The 22912-nt window shown below is 40.3% G+C and overlaps 1 protein-coding gene across 2 annotated transcripts; it reads right to left on the minus strand.

Moving 5' to 3' along the window:
* Positions 1-6131: 6131 nt before the first annotated feature.
* GYG2 (glycogenin 2) lies at positions 6132-22450 on the minus strand. Of its 2 annotated transcripts, XM_076358341.1 has the most exons (9): positions 22176-22450; positions 15800-15941; positions 13879-14053; positions 13071-13233; positions 12379-12505; positions 11454-11676; positions 10108-10248; positions 8269-8379; positions 6132-6354 (listed from the first exon to the last, which is right to left on the minus strand). In XM_076358341.1, exons 1-9 carry the CDS (start codon positions 22180-22182, stop codon positions 6193-6195), a joined length of 1251 nt encoding a protein of 416 aa, XP_076214456.1. In that variant the 5' UTR covers positions 22183-22450; the 3' UTR covers positions 6132-6192. The 2 variants fall into 2 exon arrangements, with proteins under 2 accessions (XP_076214456.1, XP_076214464.1); XM_076358349.1 differs by lacking the exon at positions 8269-8379.
* Between the last annotated feature and the right edge of the window lie 462 nt (positions 22451-22912).

Genomic DNA, 22912 nt, shown 5'->3' on the forward strand with positions numbered 1-22912 from the left:
AAGCAGGGAAAGGAAGTAAATTATTCTACCTGTTTCCTGCAGATCCTAGCCATGGAGTGGCTGCTGATCTCTTCGTCTGTATACACTCTAGCCAGAGGATGCAAGCTCTGCACGAGCTGTTGTTCTGATCTCCTGGGAAATGTATATTCCCCATAAAGCAGGTGAACCCAACATCACACTTAGGAGTTGTCCTGGTGCACGCTTCCACATAAAATGCATCAACAGGTAAAAAGCTGTTACAAAAACTATTTGCATTTGAGTAATACCGAAAGAAATAAACTCTTACGTCAGTTACCTAGGTTTGCTTGAAAAATCATCTATAAAGATCTTTTGCAAAATATATGAATATAGGAATAAAAGCTAAATTATATGCTTTCTCCTGTCTTTTCTCATGTTCTCTCCCTTCATAGAAGGGAGCAAGCACGGCATAAAATGGCCTGTTGGGAAAACCTGAGACAAATGGCAAATCTCCAAGCTGGTGTTAACCATTGGAGAATGTGCCTACACACGGTTAAATATAGACACCACAGAGAGGGAAGTATTACTCTGCAACAAATGAAGTTTGTTTTTACTGAAAGAGCTGTGGCTGAACTGTGTAAATGTTTGACATTCATGTTGTACGAAGCTGACTTCCATCCAAATAGTTTGATCGTTATTAAATGACATTTGGAATTGCTGCATTAGACTGACTCAACAAAGTAATTGTAGAGTCTCACAGGAGTGAGACAATAAGCTTCTAAGAGACCTCACTTCACCGTGTTTAAATATCAGACACGTCGCTTTGCGCTCTGCTGGGACCCAAGGGAATGCCAGCACATGGATCACAAGATCCCATCATTTGAGGATGCAAAATAATCGTGTAACAGATAAACTGAGAAAAGCAATTGGAACTCAAAGTTTATCCAGCTTGAAATGCCTGGGGACTCTGAGTATATTTGAGAAGCATTTACATAAATGACCAAAAAGAAGGAGTAACATCAAAAAACTTTTGCTCACCGCCAGGCTGTAAGTTAAAATACACACACACACATTGTGAATAAAACATTGGAGGATTTTTGTAGAATGTTTTGATTGTAATGTTACATCTAAACAACTCTGTAAACATCCAATTTATTAAAAACCTAGTTTCTCTTTGAATTACCGTACTACTGCATTACTAAGATTTTTTGAAAGCAAGAAAAAATATTTAAAAAACAACCCAACCCCACATTTCTGAGATAAATGGGGATATTACAGGTTCTAAACGACCCTGGCTTCTGTTCTGCCATTTGTCTAAAAGCTGTAAATGAAAGGTTTGGAAACACAAAGAATTTAAGGAGGTTTAAAAAAAGTAAGTTTTTAAACTAAACAAAACATAAAACAGGTACCCACCCATCACATGCAATAAGTTTTGTTCCAAGTATTTAATACTATGAGAAGGCTTTGAAAGTCACAGTTCTCTAAAATAAAACAAATCACCTGTTTCTGGTATTACACACCTAAAGGAAAATCACCTATATTTATCATGGTTCACAAGCCTCTAAGGTACCATAAAAGAGAACAAACACTTTTCCAAGGCAGTTAACGTCATGCCATCCTGAAGCGGGAAAAGTATTAAAATAATCACAAGTCGGAGGCTGGCTCTCTTGGAATTTTAATTTTTTTTTTTCCCCTCCGGTTTGTTGAAGTTGAAACGGTTCTGACAACGAAGTAAAAATCAGGAAAAATGCTTGCAACTATATTTTTTTCCTTTATTCACAGTGTATCATTATTAGTCTTCTAACAATTTTTATAATGTTTAGAGTCAATTATATATCACTGTATTTTTTTAACTACCTTTGCTATAATTATGGCATGCTGTTATTACAAGTTGAAAGTTTATACCAGGATGCAACGTATTGCTTGAGTGTCACCCCTTTTAACTGTCAGCACCAAAGAAACTATTATTTATGAGCCAGCCAACTTAGGATGAACAGAATTTCAGCTGAAGCGTTTTGCAACCAATATACTGAAAATTCAGACTATTTCAATGACTAGTATTAACTGACGTATATTTTCGCAGGCTATTTAAGAATTGACTGCTATGCATTTAACCTCATTTATAGGTCTGATTTAAAAAAAAACAAGAACAAACATCACAGAAATAAAATCCCAAAATAATGAAGAGAAAACTGGAGGGAAAAAGCAATCAAATATATAAAACATTTTTACCATAGACTGACCTAAATACCTTTACACAAAGATAAAAATATTAGAGATGTGAATTAAGAAAGCAGGCCCATCTCATGTTATTTTCAAAGTCATATGAATCAAAACAGTTTAGATTAGCGAAACAACAGAATCAGACCCATTCAGGAATAAATAGGCGTGCTTCAGACTTGTTTGTTTTGAACAAGTAGACAGCATGCAAATGTATCAAGCCACCTGCTACTAACCCAGCCTCCCATTCATGAGCAGAAAAATCAAGGTAAAAAAAAACTAAGCATTTTTTCAAATACCAGCCTTACAAAACAACTGATGTGAGCTGACTGAACTAGAGAGACAAAGAAAACTACTTCTTTCCCAAGAACAACCCAATTGGAAAGGCCCTCACAAGACACCAGACAGCAAGTAAAGTGATATTTCAAGAACAACAATCTCCTTTTCCTGTAGGCTAGGAAAGTGCATTCATTAGCCCACATGTCTAAGATTTTCAAGAATTTTCCTTGTGGCACACCCACACTATCTCCTGTTTATACATGAAGAGCACCCAATAAAATTGTTGTACAATTTGCAAGTAAAACTACTCTCTAAGTCCAGCTGTGAACATCTCTGAGCACGTGACAGAAGAAGAATCAGCATGTTTTGTATTAGTAACAAGCTGCCCTCTTTAAATACAGAGTTTGCCACACAGCAATAGGGCAGAGTCTGGCCTTCCAAAATCCTTACAGCTGCTTCTCAGGTCACTAGGGCTTAAACAATACTGACAAAACTCTCAGTCACACACATGCACAGACCAGCTGGTAAAAGATCTTTGGTGGTTCTCATTTTACCATGCCATTTTTTTCCCTTTACATTTCATTGAAGTTATTACTCTACACTGCTTTCCAAATTGCCAACGTGAAAATATGTCTTGTTTAGGGAGGAATGGTGCTGCCAAAAAGCCTGCATTTCTCAGTTTTCTTTACCCTAAAAACATACCTATACATGTGGTATACCCCCCCAGGATTTTTTTTATATATATATATATATATATATATATATATATATATATATATATACACACACACACACACACACACACACACTTTAACGTGGAAGAAATTCTAGGTGAAGCTTACTGAGCTTTTTTTCCAAGTCATGTTTTAACTCAGCAAACCTCAACCCTGTGGACCATGGCAACACGCTGCCTGTAACACCCCCCAGACCTGCTTGTGGCCCCAAGATTTCAGAATGATGTCTGTAAGAGCAAAAGAACGCTGCCCAAAACGCAGCACTTGCAAATTCTGGATTCACTCAGAAGACTCTCCCTTCTCACACTCTGGTGACAACAGTACTGTGCTAGAATCCACTGCGACACGGTATTACTTGTAACTAGTGCAACATTTTTTGTGTGAAGACAGTACACAAAAACTCGGGCAGGGTTTTCAACCACAGCTGTACTTCTCCATGAAATACAACAAACCAACTACTGTTGTGCTAATTCAAGAGATCCTACAGCTTATAAATATTTATGTCTGTAGAAATAATTGTAACTCGCACCTTTTAATTCTGCTCAGCAGGTAGTGCTAATGTCTCAAAAGCAATTAAATAAAATTAAAAAACATATTGAAGTAACTAGTCAGTCACAAATAATACCCCCGGCACAACATAAACAACCTGTAACTCTGCATCATCTGATAAGCACATGACTTCATATGTCCTTTCCATTTCTATTTTATTTCCATGACATTAATGTACTACATTTCTTTGCAAAACATTGTGTAATCCACACACGGTACCATTTTACATATTAGCACTTTCAAATGTATTCCATGACAGCTCCTTTTACTACATTCATATACCTACTTTAAAACCTTTCAGTTACTGATTTCACATCAGTAATTTTTCTCCATAATCTTATTAATGTGCCCAGTAAGATCTAGTAGTTACTGTAAAAAGTACAGCTGCACGAAGCATGAGTTCACATTGTTGACTACAGTTTCATATAGTCTTCAAAAACTGTTTGAATTATATTAGTAATAATGCTTATAAAGCAGAGAACTTTTCTCAGAAGTGCACAAGCTCACTAAGAAATGGGGATAATCAGCACATCAAATGCCACATGACTAAAAGTACACTGCAGCTGCGGTAATCTCCGCATAGCGCTGCACTGGGCCGCACGCAACAAGAGGGAGAATGCACCTACCTGTGTTAACATGCAAAGGTTACCCACCCAGGAGGGACAGGCTATCAAGGGTCCCCTTATGATCAATGGAGAAATTGAGAAGAATCATCTTCTGGACATCTCCCTCTTCGACTTCAGAGACCCTAAACATAGAACTTGAACTAGAAGCTTGAATTCAGCAGACCCACCAAAGAGATTCCCACTTTAAGAGTGCTTAGAATAAACGAGAAATAAACAACTAGATAAAATCAGAAATAGCCCACTAAAGTAAAAGCAAACCCACTATTGTGAAAATTAGAAATTAATTCTAAAATACTCAAAGATAGTTTTTCTTCCTTTAAGGGACCTTTTGACTCTTTTGTTCCTTTCCTAATTTTTGCAAGTTATTCCCCACTTCCCCCCCATCCTTTTTGATGGAGGAAAAAGAAACAAAAATTCCTTCCCTCCTCCCCCGCCTTTTTCTCCACTAGCATCTATGGCAATCCCTCTGATGCATAACGTTACATCATTGCTTTTTAAAGAGAATTCCCAAGTTATTTCATTAGGTAAATCTGTACCAAAATTGGTGACATACTGAGACTGAAACATCTTTCAAGTCCTGCATCAGCACTGCAGAATCCTTATTCTAATACTGAGTGGCATTATGAGTAACTCTGTCAAATCTGTTACCGTATTAGCATGCCTGTCAAGCTTCTTTCTTTTGAAGTGTTTCTTTTTCCTTGTTTGTCAAGACAAACTTGCTGAGATTAGTCAAATTTAAACACCCAAATTCACAAAGCAATCCCCCATAAATATACTTAATATAATGGAGTCTCATCAGTAGATTTTTCTGGAACTACACTCACAGATTTATCAGTTCCCCCACACAGCTATTGTTTAAATGATCTTCAAAGGGCCTGTTTACTAAAACAAGCGCCAATTTTGTTTTCAGTTGCACTCAAACTGCCTGCAATATGGTGCAGCCATGTTAAACGAGAAGAACGCCTTTGTCAACTGCAGTTTGAAGTACTGTAAACAATTCATACAAAGCACCAGAAAGTTTACGCCATAGTGTCAGCATTTCTTCCTCTGACTACGCAACTCTGAATATGCAAGTAAAGCTAACAATATTTAAAAAACCCAACAGTATCCTATAGCAACAATATAAAAGGTTAACATACATTATCAGTCTATCTTGAGAGTTTTACACCACTCTTCGTCATGCTGGTGATGAAGCTGAGCAGTTTCCTATAAATAGGGAGAACATCCACTAGTCATCTCAGACAAAGTCTGAATTTCCTCTAATCCTAAGTATACTTAAATTAAAAAGTTTTGTCACAGACTCCTATGAGGTCAGGATTTCATCTCCTCACTTTTTTCCTCACGTTGAAGTCTACACTATGGTTGCCTTTGAAAGTGTTAACTTGGTTTCGAGAACAAGGTTTTCATTTAAATAGTTTTATAGCATCTTCTAAAAGGTAAAAGTACTTTTGAAATAATCTCAACTTGTGAAATAATCTCAACTTCCAACATGTTTCACGTTCACGACTGTTTCTGCAGAACGCTATGGGGAGGAGCAGGAAAGAGGGATAAATATGAGAGTTCAAACTCAGAGGGTATCGTTCATTATACTTCAGAAGGCACTGTGGGAGAACAATGAAGATGAGACACACATAACAATAAAGATGAGGCACACTTAACAGTTATAAAACAAGAGTCTGCATCTGTTAATCTTCCCTCAAAATATATGAGGATCTATATCTACCTCTAACTTTGGTGTCAGATAAACTATGGAGATAGCCAAGTATCCAAGGATTTAATTTATAGAAGAAACACAGATCGTGATGGCCATTACAGGACACTCCATCTTAATGTAAAAATGCATCCAACTTCTTTTTGATATGTTCAAAAGCATCTTTCCCCATATAGTCCATACGCCCTTCCTCCCACTTCCTCCGTTCATCTTCTCGACTTGGTTCTTCTGGCTTGAAGTGAATAGACAGCTCTGAAACAGAATGTGCAACCTCGTTCTGTGGGAAGAAGCAGAACAGTGGGAAAACAGTCATTTGGTTGTTCTCATTTCAGTGCTGTGAAGTTAAACCTTAAATGTCAAACTTCTGCTTTGTACAGTCCCGGTTAAAACAATAAAACAAACAGTATTCAAACATTCATTCTTGTTTTGATAATGTGATCTCACTTTCCCATGCTTTTACTACTTGTCATAGCATCTTTGAACATACCAAACATTTATTTTACTTGTCTTTACTCAGACCTTGGCATACTCAGCAACAACACAATGAGAATATTACAAATACGGCTTGTTCAGAGTAGAGTATCTCCTACAATAAAGTGTAACCAAGTATCTGTGCAAATTTTGTCTTCAACAGGCTTTCATGTGAACATAAGTTCCTATAATTTCTGGTCATTTGTTTTATCTGATATCCAATGAGATCAGTATTATTTAGCCGATGTGAGACACACTACCCATGTAAATTAATTCAAAAGATTGACACTATTCCTTATACCAGTAACTACTTCATTTTGAATGACGGCCCAAAATTGTGAATCCTGGTTCAAGATCAAGTTGTCATAGGTGCACAAATGCAAGACACATTATTAGTGATAATTTCAACCACATAAAAGAAAAACTGTGTCCGTGATTGACCAATGCCAATAAAACCAGAACATCCCAACAATTATAACCAGTAATAAAGATGAAATATAGCAAGGACTAAGCAAGGCAGCTACTGAAAACTTGCTTTCAGTACTACTCCAAGAGGCTCCAAGGCAAACAACTCATCTCACGTTTTTCAAAACTGAAATCAACCAGAATGGCCTTCCAGTGAAGCCCTCACAAATTCAATATAGAAATGTTTCAGTATAGAACTTAATGGGCAGGAATCAGTGGCTTAAACTGCCTAAATGCCCTGGAATATCCATTACATCTGCCAACTTGGGGCACATAAGGCAGGACTTGTGCAAGACCTGCACCTACAGACCAGGTAAGGTATTTCAAACAGCCAGCATGACACTGTATGCTTAGGCAAGTGCATCCTTCCGTATGTACCCCACCTGGGTCACACTCTGTACATGACTTTAAACATGAACAAATACTCTGAAGAGCACGCCTGCTCCCTATATAAGGAAATATGCAACAATACTTGGTATTTAATTTTCAGGCTCTGTATACGCATAACTGCAGTAATGCATGAAGATTCCCTTCTTTACCATTGGCAAGCCTTATCAACAGCTTTGGATGCCATTAACAAGACGACAGAAATCATGATGGTTTTAGAAATGAAGAATTTTAGCTAGGGCACAAACACCCCTGGCTGCACAGGAGCTACAGTTTCACCTACAGTTTTGTTTCTCAGTCTTAAAGCATTTCACTGCAGTGCTTCACAATCACACAAAAGGCCTCATTAGGAATACGGCTGTGTTGTGTACCTTACATGATACAAACTCCTTGACAGTCTGTCACCTCCATCAACGCCAAGTCTGGCACTCCTGTCACACTGCCCACAGATAAATTCAGTGCAAGACCACAAAGGAAAGCCTAGTAGCTTAGGCTTCTTGCCTGACTCACCGTACATTCATTTTCCACTTGCTTGGAAACATCACTTCAGCAGGTAAAAAAAAAAACAAACAAAAACCCAAAAACCTAACAGCTTTGCTTGTATTAGTATTGGAGAGCTAAAATTAACACCGTGCATTTATTACTTGGGGGCTAGCGCAGGAAAATATACATTTAAAAACAGAAGTATAATTGATAGAAAGGGATCACACCCCAGTATTGGAAGCAGTTAAGGAATTACACAGCTAAAAGTTTCAAGAATTTATTTGCACATTGCGTCATAATTAGTTGAGATTTCCCAAAATAATGTTGGCAGCAAAGGCAGGCATGCAATTATCAACAGATGTACAATGCAGAAAGCTACATGTACCAGTTCTGAGGTTTCCTGAAACGCAGGATGAAATAGAAGTTGTTCTGAAGGTCTGCCAGGCTCAGAGAGATGGACGTTAGAACCGCTTTGTTCAACTTCACATACAGGTTGCTAAAATAAAACCTCAGTGGCTGTATTAGGAGAATATTTTTTCATAGTTTCCTTATCATGAGAATTCATACAATACAAATCGATTTCAGTCTTGGGGTAGGGGGAAGCAGGGGATGGGAGGAAAAGGAACGAAACACATTATCACCAAGGACAAAATTCATCTCTGCCAGCTTTAGCTATCAAAATGGCATTGAATCTAAGCTCCTACTATAATCAACCTAGGATAAGTACCTCCAGAGGGCAGCTCATCTCATCCTAAAATAGGTTCAAGAATGGCTGTCGTTCTTCAGAGACTACAGAAACAGCCCGGAAAGCTAGCTTACAGTAGATGCCTACCATTCATGAGGTGAAACTTCAACGAGAAAAATCTCATTTTAGGATAATAGCTTACTCTGTAACTCATGAGCTTTTTATATGTATAGAATGAGAACAGAACTATGAGTTCCAAAACAGAGGTAAAATAGATTGCCCAAAAAATACCGCCCAAAATATTTGCCTTTGCCAGATATCAAAACATAAATGAGTAGAGAGACCCTATTCTGAAGTCCCTCCCACCAAAACAATCCCACAAGACTACTGAAGCTAAGCAACAAGAAGTGGAATGATGGTGTTCCTAACTAAGACGACAGTCAGGCTATTAATTTCTAATTAATATGATCTTCTGATAAACCAATCCTAGTAATTAAAAAAATAAAATAAATTTAAATTTGAATGACACTACTTTAAGTGAACATTATGATTTTTTACCCCAAACAAACATCTTGAAAATGTGTCCCTATTTGGTTTGAGCATTTCCAATGGAGTCAGATGCACAAGGCACACAAGATAACACATCCTTTGCAAATAAATTATTCTTAAATTATAGAGCTGGAAGGTTTGCAATTTTCCTTCAGCCCCTCCACACTCAGGGTGGAAAAGAAAGGAAGGAAGACCACAGTTTTACTTTATGGAGTAACTATAGTCTAAAGGGATGAAGCACTGAACATAATAAAAACTCTCATCTTACTAGAGAATAGTCTACAAGTTACAATACCAGATGACATCAGAACATTAATTTTATTTTCTCCCAATTGTACCTTGCTGTAGCATGGTTTATCATACAACATGTAATGACCTTTACCTGCAAAACATTGTGCTAGTATGTCCAACTTAATTCCTGCAGAAAATAAGGGGAGTCAGTGCAACAGAAACACCCAAATACAAACACTCAAACACAGGAAGAGTGACAAAAGAACCAGGACCCCTGCAATGTTCATCAGTGGATTCTTTTAAGACACTCCTTGTTGCCCAAATCACCGAAATTTGGGGAACAGTTTTCCGAGTCAACGCTTCTGGAAAAAAAACAATTATTTCTACAGAGGAGTGACAGAAAGGATTCTAGTTTCAAATAAATTAATTCACAAGAGTATTAATATTCAAAAGATTACTTTAGTAACAATTTTTTTCATTACACTTTACTAAGTACCTAACAACTTTCAATAAGCAATCTCTTTGTAAAATTCAATGCAAACTCTCTGAACCTCCAGACACATCATGCATGCGTGACTAGAGATTAAAGAAAATAAATACTATTTAGACTATTTCTGATGCTAGCAAGAAAATTAAATAGCTACAGCTAAATTGAAGAAGATATAATCTCCCAGATCAGAAGCATAATTTTAAAAAAACCCTCATTTTAGTGTATCATTTTACTTTGTTACTGCATATAGTAGTATACAACATACTTACAGCTTTGAAAGCGCGTTCCTCAGGTGAACATGCTGCGGGATATATTTCATATGTCTGCTCTGGAAGCACAGGCATTTGCTGCGAATTGGCCACAGAAGGACTGACCTTTTTCAGTGTAATTTCAACTCCATTGAAAGTGTGCTAACAAAAACAAGAACACCTCACCACTGAAATGCAATTTTGCAGGAAATTAATCTCTTATTTACAGCAGTTTCACTTCCTTACAGGGATCTCAGCATTAAAGGAGTAAGTTAATAAATTCAAAAAACTTTGTGGTCCCAGATTCAGAGCATGTTGCAATTTAGATTTTTGCACTCATGAGTATGCCAGCATCATCAGGACGTAAATCTAACAGGTATTTCCACCTTCATGTTACCGTGGCTGAAATATTTCTTTACTGCACAATTTCTTAAAAATTAAAGCATGTTAAAGTGTGAGATCAAAAACTACCCATTCCTTCCTCTGCTTTCCAATTTGTCATAAGGTTAACAAACCAAATTCCTCTCTGGGGCTTTGACAGTAATTGTCCAACTGATCTTATGGGACTATGCAATGTTGGTAATAATGGGGCAGTTCAATGTCCAGTTCAATGGACAGTTCAATGATGGTAATAATGTTTTTTTAATGTTAGACTAAGAAAATATTTATATATGCATAAAAGTGATCTAAATTGTCATGTCTGGATACAAAATTAAAAATCGTACTTCTCCTACTCATTACTTTATGCTGCTGGTCTCCAAGAAATCATCTATTTATCAACAGATTTATTATTCTATCCATGGAAACCATACATTGCTGCACTTCCTTTGAAGAAAAAAAAGGCGTAAAGAGCTCAGTAAATGCTTGATGACATATGAGTACTGAATATAACATCCTAAATGTAATTAACACTGCCTTTGCAAATCTGATTTATTTGTTATGACCCTCAAAACAAGTTATAATGCAGTTCTGAAAAGGTAAATTTTACTATAGTTCAAGGACTAGTTTGATGGTCTACATCAACTTAGCTTCAAAAAGTCAAAAGTCTGTTTGTTTCATAGCCAGATTATCACCTTCTCTGGCTAATTTGTACCGTACTTTGTGTTTAATTTGCAGAATCTGTACACATACATTCCCATACAAACTCTTCAGCCATTAAGAAGGGGGCTGGGACAAATCTTTGGAAAGCCAATAGTACTAAAAATCCTTCCTAAACTGCTAGTTTAGATGCTTCTAGAAGCAATCACTGCTACTACCAATCAACAGGTATTATGTTTTTTCATGTAATTCCTTCCTCTAGCACACACATAATTTTCAGAATTTTTCTTGTGATTCCAGCATATTCCCACTAACTCCTTATTAGTTACCTTGCATTCCTCAGATTCTGATTCTTCCATCTTTTGAGGCTTTTCTAACAAAGGCAATATACTGGCACTGTATATATTCCACCAGAGGGCAAGAAATGACAGCTGATGAAAAGATCCAGACGTGGTGCCATCCTCCATAACTCTCTTTGTTTGGAGGTTGTATTTGTAGTTCCAGGGCTTTGTTTCTCCCAAGAAGTGAACAACTTTGGCATCTCTACCAAAGCTGCAAAGATTAAACATACAGGTCTATACATTAATTAATTTTTTTTTTTTAGCCTATATAAACTGCTAAAGAAACATGCTTACTCTCACTGGTGAGGTAATTTTGACATTTTGCAACAGCAACACATTCAGTATGAGTATATATATTAATATTTTTTCTATCTTATTAGGTTAAGGTATCTTGTTTAGCATACAGAAAACAAAAGGCTGCATTGCCATTTGCTTCCAGCTGCTGATTCTAGTAGAAAAGTTCATGAAGGAAAATGACAGGCTCGTGCAGCACCATTTCCAGTCCTCCTGCATACTCTGTTCACAAACAAGTAAATACCACTTCAAACACTGAATCAACAAAATTTGTTGTTACTGACCCCATATTAAAAATTACTAATAAATTCATCGTCCCAAGTTCACCTTCCAGTGAGAGTGTTTTGTGCAACTGGAACAGTAATTCATGACACCCTAAATCCAGCATGCCTTCTGCCAGAAAAGTTTCTCTAACTGCGTTGTCTGAAGTCATATAATTACTAGCACAAATTTTGTTTCATGGAAGAACCTAAGAAATGATTTAAAAAATAGAAAAAAAAACCCAACTGTTTCCCATAGAACTGACTGGAAAAGAAGGCAACAACTGTCAAAGTAAAGCTGTCAGAACCTGTTAACAAACTGCAGAGGTTTACAGTCAGTCAGAAGTGTTACTACTTACTGATTGAAAGCAGGAATGTAGGTATATACAGCACTGCTGCTTAAGTTATAGAGGAAAGGTAAGTGTTTGCCAATATCTGCTGTTGCCCAGTTGCTGAAGAAGCTATTCAGCAAGCCTTGATCACCTCCTAAAGAATATATAAAACAGTATTACCATAATTATGCATACACCCAAATTTATGTCAAAATTTCACGTCCAAGGATGGGAGTGAGACTGGTGTGTTCATGGGACTACAACTTGGACTTGACAATATGGCCACGTGAGCAGGTACAAGTGAATAATACCTGATCCACTCCGATGCAAGTTCAGTCTAAATGGAGTCCTATTGTAATATATGAAGAAAGGAGTAGGAAAGGGTTTCGGTCTCCCTCAGAGCAGAAGACTAAAGATCAGCTGTATGTCTCTCTCCTAAACCAGGCAGCAAAATTAAAACTTACTGAGCAAGACTCAGACACAATGTTCCTTCATTGCACTTTTCCAGGAAGCACAGTCCACAGTAAGTTAATGGGTCTTAAGTACTGTGTAAGAGGCAAAGGTCTGCACCTTAGATTTTTGTGGGGGCCCAATTACGTAAAGCCCAGAGAACTCCTGCCTTCCTCCACTCTACCAGATAGCATGGAAGCTATGGAAAAACAGCTTATTGAGGAGGAATCCAATGTCTTGCACTTCATCCCTTACGCTTTGCCCCTTACCATCAAAGCTGCCATGTTCAGCAGCAAACCGGAGCAGTAGGTTGTAAGTTTTCAAAGAAGGTCGGAACACAAATACACCACTATTAAAGCAGTCAGGCCAGCCAGAATCAGGAGCTGCTGAAAACTCTTCTCGATCAAACAATTCATCAACATTGCAAAGCACCTTAGAGACAGTAGGGAAAAAAAAATTGTTAGAGCAGATGTTTTTCTAGAACATGAGTAACTAAATCAGTACCAATGGAGTAAATTGCTAATTTGGCCAAGTATATAGCTTGCAGAGCATAAAAGCAGTGGCAATGCAAAATATGCTAGGGGTCAGAACCTCTATTTTTAATATAATAAAGTAACATTAATTGTGGATCTCCATGATTTCTCTGATAAAAGCACAAACCCTGTGAAATCACTCCATGAGCCTCAGAGACCCTCCAGAAGGTCCCTTTAAATACTATAACATACCATACCTCCATTTTAAAACTGGCCTGCCTTCCTGAACAGAATAAGTCCAAACGAAAGTATATGACACAGATCTATTTTAAACATCTGTCAGAAGCCCATTTGCATAGAGTGTGTTTGCGGTATCTTTTGAGGACAGTCCTGAGGCTACTCTCAAAACAGCGTTTATTTCTATGCAGCCAGCAAAACTGTGAGCATTGCCAAAACATGCCAGCTGGAGCTCCTGCGACCTTGTGACCACCAGCAAATCTGGTCACTTCGTAGGCCAGTAGGCTGCCTGACGAGGAAGCATCCCACGCTCAGAGTAGCTCTTTAAGACAGACACAAACATTTCCATGGCTCCCAGGCTACTCACCAAAGTGTCTGCATCCATGAAGACACATTTGCTATAATGAGTAAGAGTCCAACAGTGAAGCTTAGTGAAGGTTACACCCAGTTCTGGCCTCTGCATCAGAGCCAAACGGACTGAGTCAGCACTGTGAAGCGCATCCACCTCGATTACTTCGTCAAACACGCTGTGGAGGACAGGCCTGCCAGAGCAAGCAGTGGAGAGAAAGAAGGGAATTTAGAGAGGTTCATCAGAGTTCACTTCTGGCATGAAAACAGTGACACGCAGCACAACATTTTTTTATGACAATAACAAAGGCTAGATTGATTGCTTAGAATGACAAGTCAGAAGTGAAAAGTCCTTGTAAACAGCCTGCTGAAGTGGCAGCCATCGGGCCACAAACCATCGCCTCTTCCACTACGGGGCCAGCACATCTCAAAAGTGACAGGTGCTGTACGGAGGAGAAACCAATCCTTATTTTAGTTACTTAATCTCCTATAGAAACACCAACAGAAATTAAAGCAGCTTTCATCCTGCACAATTGTCTCTGAAAAACAGCACCATACGGCGTTCCCTATGCATTGCACAGGATGTGGCATGCACTGTCAGCGCAGTCATTTGCACCTATTATGCCCAAGTAAATGCAGCTTCAAAACTGCACCTTTTAAAACAGGCAATATATACTTGCTCACTACTACAAATCATCTCAAATGAGACTTTAAGGAAGACATCTTTTTTCTATGCATCTCTTTCATGATAATTTTACAGGTGATACCAAAGTAGGTAATTTTCCTTCAAGACACGAGAAAAAAGTCTTTTAAACACAGCTTATTTATTTACATTACACTATTAACTACAAAGTCCTGGATGTCATACAAACACAGAAAAAGAAAAGCCTGTGCTGATTATCCAGATTTCAGAGTCATTAGCTTTTGCTTGACTGATCTTCAAGGGACAGGAGTTAACTGGGAAAGAATTAAGAGTAGGTACAGATTTTTAGAAGCATAGTTCAGTGATGTACTTTTTTTTAAATGCTATCCTTCAATAAAAAAAAAATGTATTATAAAGATTTTTTCCCCCCACTGAATGGGGATGAAAAACTGGTGGACTTAGTAACCACCCAGGTGTAAAATGTGTACAGTATTTCCTCAGGAAGGTTACAGTGTTCTGACAAAATCCATACTTTAGAAAACCTGTAAAAACACATTTCTGTACATCTAATCACAGCAAAAATGGGAAAAGATGTTTCTTGAGCCAGATGCACTGCAAATACTTTCACATGGCATACAGAAATCAGGAGCTTGCACACTTCCTAAGCCATAGCAGAACTAAGAGTTTAAGTAGCTATGGCACATCATGTTCCTTCTAATAAGCAACACAGTCCTCCAAGTAACAGGGCTTGAGTTCAACAGATCTAATGAGATTTCTGTACATGCAGTTCTGTAGTGCCTGTAGAATCATAACCCAAATTGGAAAGTGATTTAAAAAAAAAGATTGATTTCTCATCATGATAGCCGTGCACCAGTATTTTAAGAAGATTAGTCATCTGAAACTGAGCCCCTAAGGTTTTTGGAGAGTTCTGATGTCACAGGTGGTTACGTATCTTGCTCTTTCTAAAAGAGAAACACTTGGGGGAAAAAACAGTAGTGCCTTTATTTCGGCTCAAAAGCAAGACACTAAAACCTTAGTTCCTAAACTTTCAGCTTATGTTCCCAATTATGGGCTTAAGACAACTTCCAGCCACAAGTTCTACATTTTGCAAGTGAATTCTTATTAGGCTTATGAGCTTATCATGGATGTTGTTATCTGGGACTCGTCTCAGAAATTGCTAGCCAAGGGGGAACTTCTAGACATAATGCTGCGAAATCCACAGGAAGCCTATTAAAATCTTTCATGCTGTTGTTTATTCTTCCACATTATCAACCTCCAAAAATACATGAATCCTTACCTCATCCCACTGGAAACCTCTGGTGTAATTAGTACTGCCAATTTTCTAGATGTCGTATGGTTCCTCAACGACTGTCCAAGAACCAGAGCGCCTTGACAGTACACATCATTAGTAGCAAGGGTCACAAAGGCTTGATCCGTTACTGTGAGCAAATATTCAGAAGAGTCACTTTACAGTTTTAACATAAGCTCTTTTCGCAGGTTCCTACAATCTCCCTCCTCCAGCTAACCAACAGGCTGCGGCTTATAACAACCTGCAGTTCCTGTGATAAGCCCTTTCCTTTCCCAAACTCCCCCAGAAGACACAACTGAATGGAAAATCCAGACTGTAAGTTTCTGAATTTTGTTATTTTTTATTTGCCTGATTGACATAATAACAGGTATGAAGTTTTTGGACTAGCCTTAAACAAATAATTCCCCAAGTCTTATTGCCTAAACATAATGTCAATCAAAAAAGCCGATCTGTAAATATTTAGATTTTACATTTAACTAACACAGTATGATACAACTGATAAGGAAAATGTTCCTGTTTATACAGTGTCAAAAGCTAAGGAAAAAACCAGGATGTTAAGTACTAGCCAGAAACGTCCTTCTTTCCATGACCTCACTGAATCAACCTAACAGGCATTCTTCTTTGCTCTATCCTCTTTGTACGGGAGTAACTGGTGCTGGCTGAACAAACGCAGAGAAATTGCTACTGAGATTGGTACACCTCCCAGAAGCTAAGGATCCCTACCTCAAGTAACTCCAAGAAAATTAGGAATGTTTCTCATTGTCAAGAAACACATGGGAAAAAAGTAACAATAAAAAAGAAAGCAAGCTACACTTCTGCACAATAGCAGACACAATGTATTTTGTAGAGATACCAGGCCTGTGGCAGTATCACCGCGGGCTGCTGCTTCAGCTCTGCCCTCTGACAGAACCACCGTTACCAGGGTTCTCCTGGGGAGAGCCAGAACCTACGATTCAGCAAGGTGAACAGCATCCTCAGAGCAGAAGCAAGACCTCAGCTTTCTAGGCTGCAAAATTAACTAGAACAAGATGAGCGGGTCACACAGATGAGGGGAATTCCACTGAGCTCTACAGAGCTTCAGTAAATACTCGTGTTGAACTACTTGTTTAAAACGACCGTCATCTTAAGGGACAAGCAATTATGTTAAATAAATTAAAACAACCAAACAATAACAACAACAAAAACACCCTGTCATACAGTTTCCAGGCTCTGTGAGAGACACAAGGGAAGAATCTCACAGAACTAGTTCCAGAGAACCCAACAAATGACCTCATGCCTGCCTCAGCCAGAGGCTGCCAAAATGAATGAGTTCAAACCTCTAACCTAACATTAAGGCATGCCGTGAAGTACGGTTGGTGCCTGTGACAAGCTCTCAGGTACTAAGTATTTTCATTTTTCATGTCCTCCAAATCCAGAGCGAAGCGCAGACCCACTGCCGTGCTGTCTTCTTCCCCCCTTTTTGCCCTACCTCCCACTCATCCCCAGCCAGACCTGAATTCGAATCAAGCACATACACCTTACGTTTGCTGACATTGCAACAGATCCCTGCACCTCAGGAGAACCCCAGTAGTGTTAAACTTGGCCAAAAAACCTGAACCATCCATCCAAATTTAAAACAGTTTGCAGATCCCTCAGCTAAGCAAACTCCAACAACATTTTTAATCACAATTTCCAGAAGCAGCAAATGAAAAAAGGAGCTTTCAAATTTCCCGTTATCGTAACAGCTCAAGCAAGCTATGGGTGTCCCAGAAAACAATGAATAAGGAGTTGCTTACATGGAGTGGTTTAAAAGGACAGTTGTGCAAGTAAACTGCTCCTATTGCAATTTTCCAAAAGGTTAAATGAATAAATACAAGCATACATAAAAAACAAACCAAAAAAAATACCACTGAAGGCTACTTTAGCAATAAAGTTATTCTCAGAAGACACAGAGTCAGCAAAGAAAAGCACTTTTGTGTCAGGCAACAGGCATCTTTAGCCAAATAAAGGTAATAAAACAACTACTGAGAGGAACGTGGGGGGTAGGTTAATAAAAAGAGCAAACTGTGAAATGAGTGAGAGTTTAAATCTTAAAATACTGTTTTAAATAACAACCACAAAACTGAACACATAATCCTCTTATTGCTTCTGCAAATTCTTTTAGCTACAGAAGCTGAATCTTTACGTAAGTGATACATCTAAAAAACACACAAGCTACTCATCAAATAGTTCAGCAAGTCGGTATGGCAAATTACCACATCCCATATATGCTTTCATGCCCTCAGTACCTCTTGGGCTAAAGTTGTGGTCAGAACCACAAGGAAGCAAACTGCCAAACAAATACAGCTTCTAAGAAACTCTTGCTAATACCTCACACAGAAAAGAAACCAACTGTCTGTTTTGAGAATCAGATGGGGGATACATATTATGGCCTTCTTAATAGAGTGAATCATTACAGAGATAATTAAATAGATAATCAAACTATTGATTGAAATGATGCAACATTAAAATATTTCTGGTGCAGAGAGAAGCATGTCCTAGCTATTTCAAAATTGTACAGGGGCATCACTAATCCATTAAGGATCCACAGGGAGTTTAAAATCAAAAGATTGTATCATTACTTGTTCTTTCATCTAATCCCGGTTTTCAAGGAAGAAGTGTTACTTGATTTGCCTCGTTTAGAAAGTTCTTTGGAACTCTGTCCCTATAAGTAAATGTTTTATTTTTATAACTGAAAACTAAGGATCAGATTTTCATATAAAGTTGTGAAAGTAAACCCTTTACCTGAAAATTCCCATTTAACTGAAATCAAGGACAACGTTGCATTAAATCTAATGTACCCAGGGTTTCACTCACAGACTTTAAGCTGCAAAAGAAGATTTGATCTTTTAAGTTTGAAGGCCAAGGGTGTAGGTATTTAAAATTCATTGAAACTGGATTTTTTTTTTTTTTTGTTGTTTTTGTTTTTAAAGTGTCAAGTGCAGCTTTATAGAATCCTGGAATAGTTTGGGTTGGAAGGGACCTTTAAAGGTCATCTAGTCCAACCCCCCTGCCGTGGGCAGGGACATCTTCAACTAGATCAGGTTGCTCAGAGCCCCGTCCAGCCTCACCTTGAATGTTTCCAGGGATGGGGCATCCACCACCTCCCTGGGCAACCTCTTCCAGTGTTTCACCACCCTCAGCGTAAAAAATTTCTTCCTTACGTCTAGTCTAAATCTACCCCCTTTAGTTTAAAACCATTCTCCCTTGTCCTGTCGCAACAGGCCCTGCTAAAAAGTTTGCCCCCATCTTTTTTATAAGCCCCCTGTAAGTACTGATAGGCTGCAATAAGGTCTCCCCAAAGCCTTCTCCTCTCCAGGCTGAACAACCCCAACTCCCTCAGCCTTTCTTCACAGGAGAGGTGTTCCATCCCCCTGATCATTTTCATGGCCCTGTTCTGGACCCGCTCCAACAGGTCCGTGTCTTTCTTATGCTGAGGGCTCCAGAGCGGGACACAGTAACTTTCAACTCTTTGTGCTGAATGACACTAGGTGTTCATGGAAAACACCTGGTGTGAACAGTATTGAGTTTTCAAGCAAATTGTTTTCAAGCTGTGGAACCCTATGGCTAATACCATTGACCCTCAGTGAATTATAAGAAAAGTAAGTGTATGATTAGAATCACATTAAAACCACGCTGTATGAATTTATAAGTCTGCTCACTTCTCTTGTCTGGAATACCACACAGCACATGAAGATGCAAATTTAGAAATAATTATCGTCAGCAATGGCTTTTCAGTTTTAATACCTAACAACAGTTTCTCAGAACAAACAAAGGATTTTCAAGCTATAACTGTGGTGAGTTATTTTAGAGCCCGCTCTGCAGCTACAGATAGCAACACAGAAAAGACAGCACAAGTAATGTGAATAGCTACAGTCAGGGTGATTTTATGTCAAACTTGTTACAGTTTTTTAGCGAAGATCACCAACTACTTATGCTACTTACTCATAGCAGTAGTACCTCTAACAACACTGCCAGAGGCAAAATTCTTCAACAGGCCTGAAAACCAATTCTAGGGCAGCTAAAAGCCTTAGAATCCACACCAGCAAGCGGACAGGGTGGTGCTCACTGTGATGTTCAAAGAAAAAAGAGAGGGAATGAACAAACACCAGGTACCCACTGAGAATCAGGAGTGACTCATCATAACAAGCACTGAATGAACCACATGCACCTGACAGCTTCAAGACAAGTCTCATTGCAGGGTGGGGGGGTGTCCATAATCCACTAGACATAGCTTTTTAAACATATTTTGTTCTTTCTTCTGATAGACAGAGAAAGGATAAATGTGCTTCTAGACTAACAACTCCAATTTGCCAAGCTGTCCACTCCAAAATTGCAGTAGGAGACCAGAGACTCATATGCTACAACCTTCCTACAAGCATATTCTAAATAACACATTGCCATCTTACGCATAAAATTAAGAGTAGATAAATCAATAGCTCGAAGCCTCCAACAGGCTGGTTAGGTCCCCACTATGTACTGCCATTCATACGAACCAACGCTGTATCATTGCTTTCTTAAATTCCTCCCTGGTACCATCTGCTACTCTTTTGTTACCTCCCCGCTTCTACTTCAGACACAATCTGCAGGACCAGCAGGCTGCAGTCTGGACCTGTGCCCGCTGAGCCCAAAGCACCCTTCTGAAATCACAAGCGACAATGACATAACACAGCCCCAACTCACATCACGTTTTCTAACAACAATTTTGTTACTCCCCCTCCCACACAAACGTCCCTGTGCATCCTCCCCCAGAAGCATGTCTCAGTGAAGATGTGTTGGGCTACTGCAAAGATCAAGAAAGCTACAGGCCTTCTCAGTTCTCTGACCTAGCACAACTGCATCAGAAGCACTTGGAACAGAAAGCTCTGCTCCAGCTGACACCCAGAACCTTAAAAGCAGTCAAGAAGTATTTTAAGTAGGTAAAATGAATAATGATGTCAAACAATAACCTATGTCAGAGCACCATCAGAAATTATTATGCAAGTTTTCACCAAAGATGCAGTTCTTGCCATAGTAATCAAATGACAGCTGGCAATTTTAATGCCCATGCTTCCTCGGTCTGGGTCCAACAGTAGAAAAATTTACATTACTGATGAAGGTGGCACAACCAACGCTTTACACAGACCTTTTTATAACAGAATATAAATTGACATCTGATGGCATGCAATATTTCTCTTGGTCTAACAAAGTTCTGCCCGATCCAAAACCAGACTCTCTCTTATCCTTTATTAAAACAATACTGAATTTCAGTAGGCAGGTTTACAACTGTTATCTTGGAAGGCTATACAAGAGGACTTGTTTCTCATTTTGTGTAGCTTTTACTAAATATATTTGTTAAGAACAGTTACATTCTGCTTCAAGACCCTGCAATTTTGTTATTCAACAGATAGTAAATGATCTTTAGGAAAAATCAAATGCAAAAATATTATAATATGCAAATAAGGGTAACGCACAGCACCCAAAACTAGTCCCAAAATAGTAACATACCAGTTTGAAAAAAAATAGTAGTAATTTCTTAAGCAATCCAAAGACAGCAGAGGACTTGATACATTAAGTTAGATGTTTCCAGTCTTTCCACCCTCCTTTAAAAAAAGAAAAAACAGAAAAAAACCCAAACCAAACAAAACCACAATCCTCTAATCCTTTAGTCTGCAGACTCCCTTTCTGCATCTTCCTCCAGCACTGAGGTGCCACATACATGAATTCGAACTCCAAAACACCAGGCCGAATGCTCAAGGAGGTATGCCTACGGCACCCTCCAAACGGTTCAACAAAGCCAACTTCGGGGGGCTGCCGCCCAACTTTCTCCTCAGTTTTGAGAGCACATTCAAGAAACAAAACAGCACCTGCACCCACCCTGTGCAGTTACCCCTAAACCAGTCCCTCGTGGCTTTAAGGGTAACTTCGAACAAACGACTACCGCTGCTGTGTAAGAAGGGACACAGGAAAGGTTTCCCTGAACGTGCCCGAGGCTGAGGGAGCCCACCCCAGCCTGCCACCCTGCAGATCCACCGGGAAAACGCACCGAGGCCCGGGTAGGCCAATCTGTACGTACAAGCAGGACGCATCAATGAGTTTAGCTCTTTCATCCCACCAGCCAGACGGTTTAAATCCTAATCTGAGCCTGCTAATTACAGCACAGTACTCTGCTGACAACGAAGCAGCGGAGACCCTCGCCCGCACGGGGGTGCGAGAAGGGAGAAGGCCCCGGGGGGGGGAACCGGCCTGCGCCGCCTGTGCAGCCCCGCCGTCCCCGAGAGGCAGCTGAACACAAACGAAGCGGGGTGCTGCGAAACGCGACGGCACCCCTCGGGCAGAGCCCGGCGGCCGGAGCCGCGGTACTCACCGGACATCCTGCGGCAGGCAGGGGCCAGCCGGGCAGGGTCACGGCCCACGGCCCAGGCCCGCGGTGCCCACCTCTGCCGCCGCCTCACCTGCTCGCGGCGGGCCCGGTAAATCGCGAAATGGGATTAGCCTCTTTCCTGCTGAAGACAGTGGTAGGTGAATTATATTCGCAGGGACTCCTGCGCAGCAGCAGCAGAGAAACGGCATTAGCGGCAGAGACCATTTGGGAGGCTTGGCGCGACCCACCCCGCCCCCCGTTCCCGGCGCTGGCTTTACTGCAAGGGGGCCATCCTTCTCTCGCCCCCTGCCCCGCCGTGCGCCCCCGCGGCGCCCTGCCCCCGAGGCGGGGCAGAGCCCGGAGCTCGGCCCCGACAGCCGCCGTCTCACACGGGCCCCGCACCTGCCCGCTGCCCCGTGCCCGCCCGCCCGGCCGGCGCCCCCCCACGCCCGGCGCCCCCCCACGCCCCCACGCGCGGCGGCGCCACCGCGGCGCCTCCTGGCGGCGCGGTGCGGCGTTCCCGCCCCATTGGCCGCCGCGCGGCAGCGCCCCCCCCGCCCGCCCGCCCGGCGCAGGCGGCGGCGCCCCGTGGGGCGCTCCCGTCGTGGCGGGGGTTGGGGGACATCCCATCCCCTCCCCTTCTCTCCTCCTCCCTCCCGCCCCGTCCCGTCCCCTGCGCGCTGCTCTCGGGGGCTGTGGGTTTCAGCGGGACCTGCAGAGAGCCTCCCGCAGGCGCCTCC

This window comes from Aptenodytes patagonicus, chromosome 1 (genome assembly GCF_965638725.1).
Source record: "Aptenodytes patagonicus chromosome 1, bAptPat1.pri.cur, whole genome shotgun sequence".
Lineage (NCBI taxonomy): Eukaryota > Metazoa > Chordata > Aves > Sphenisciformes > Spheniscidae > Aptenodytes > Aptenodytes patagonicus.

Bases quoted from the DNA above. Each gene is read 5' to 3' on its own strand.
- GYG2 (XM_076358341.1), bottom strand. The intron at 13,234-13,878 runs GTGAGTAGCCTG...ACTGTCTCTAAG, and splicing joins TCATGGATGCAGACACTTTG to GTGCTTTGCAATGTTGATGA. The intron at 6,355-8,268 runs GTACATGTAGCT...TTCTTCCCACAG, and splicing joins TTCAGGAAACCTCAGAACTG to AACGAGGTTGCACATTCTGT.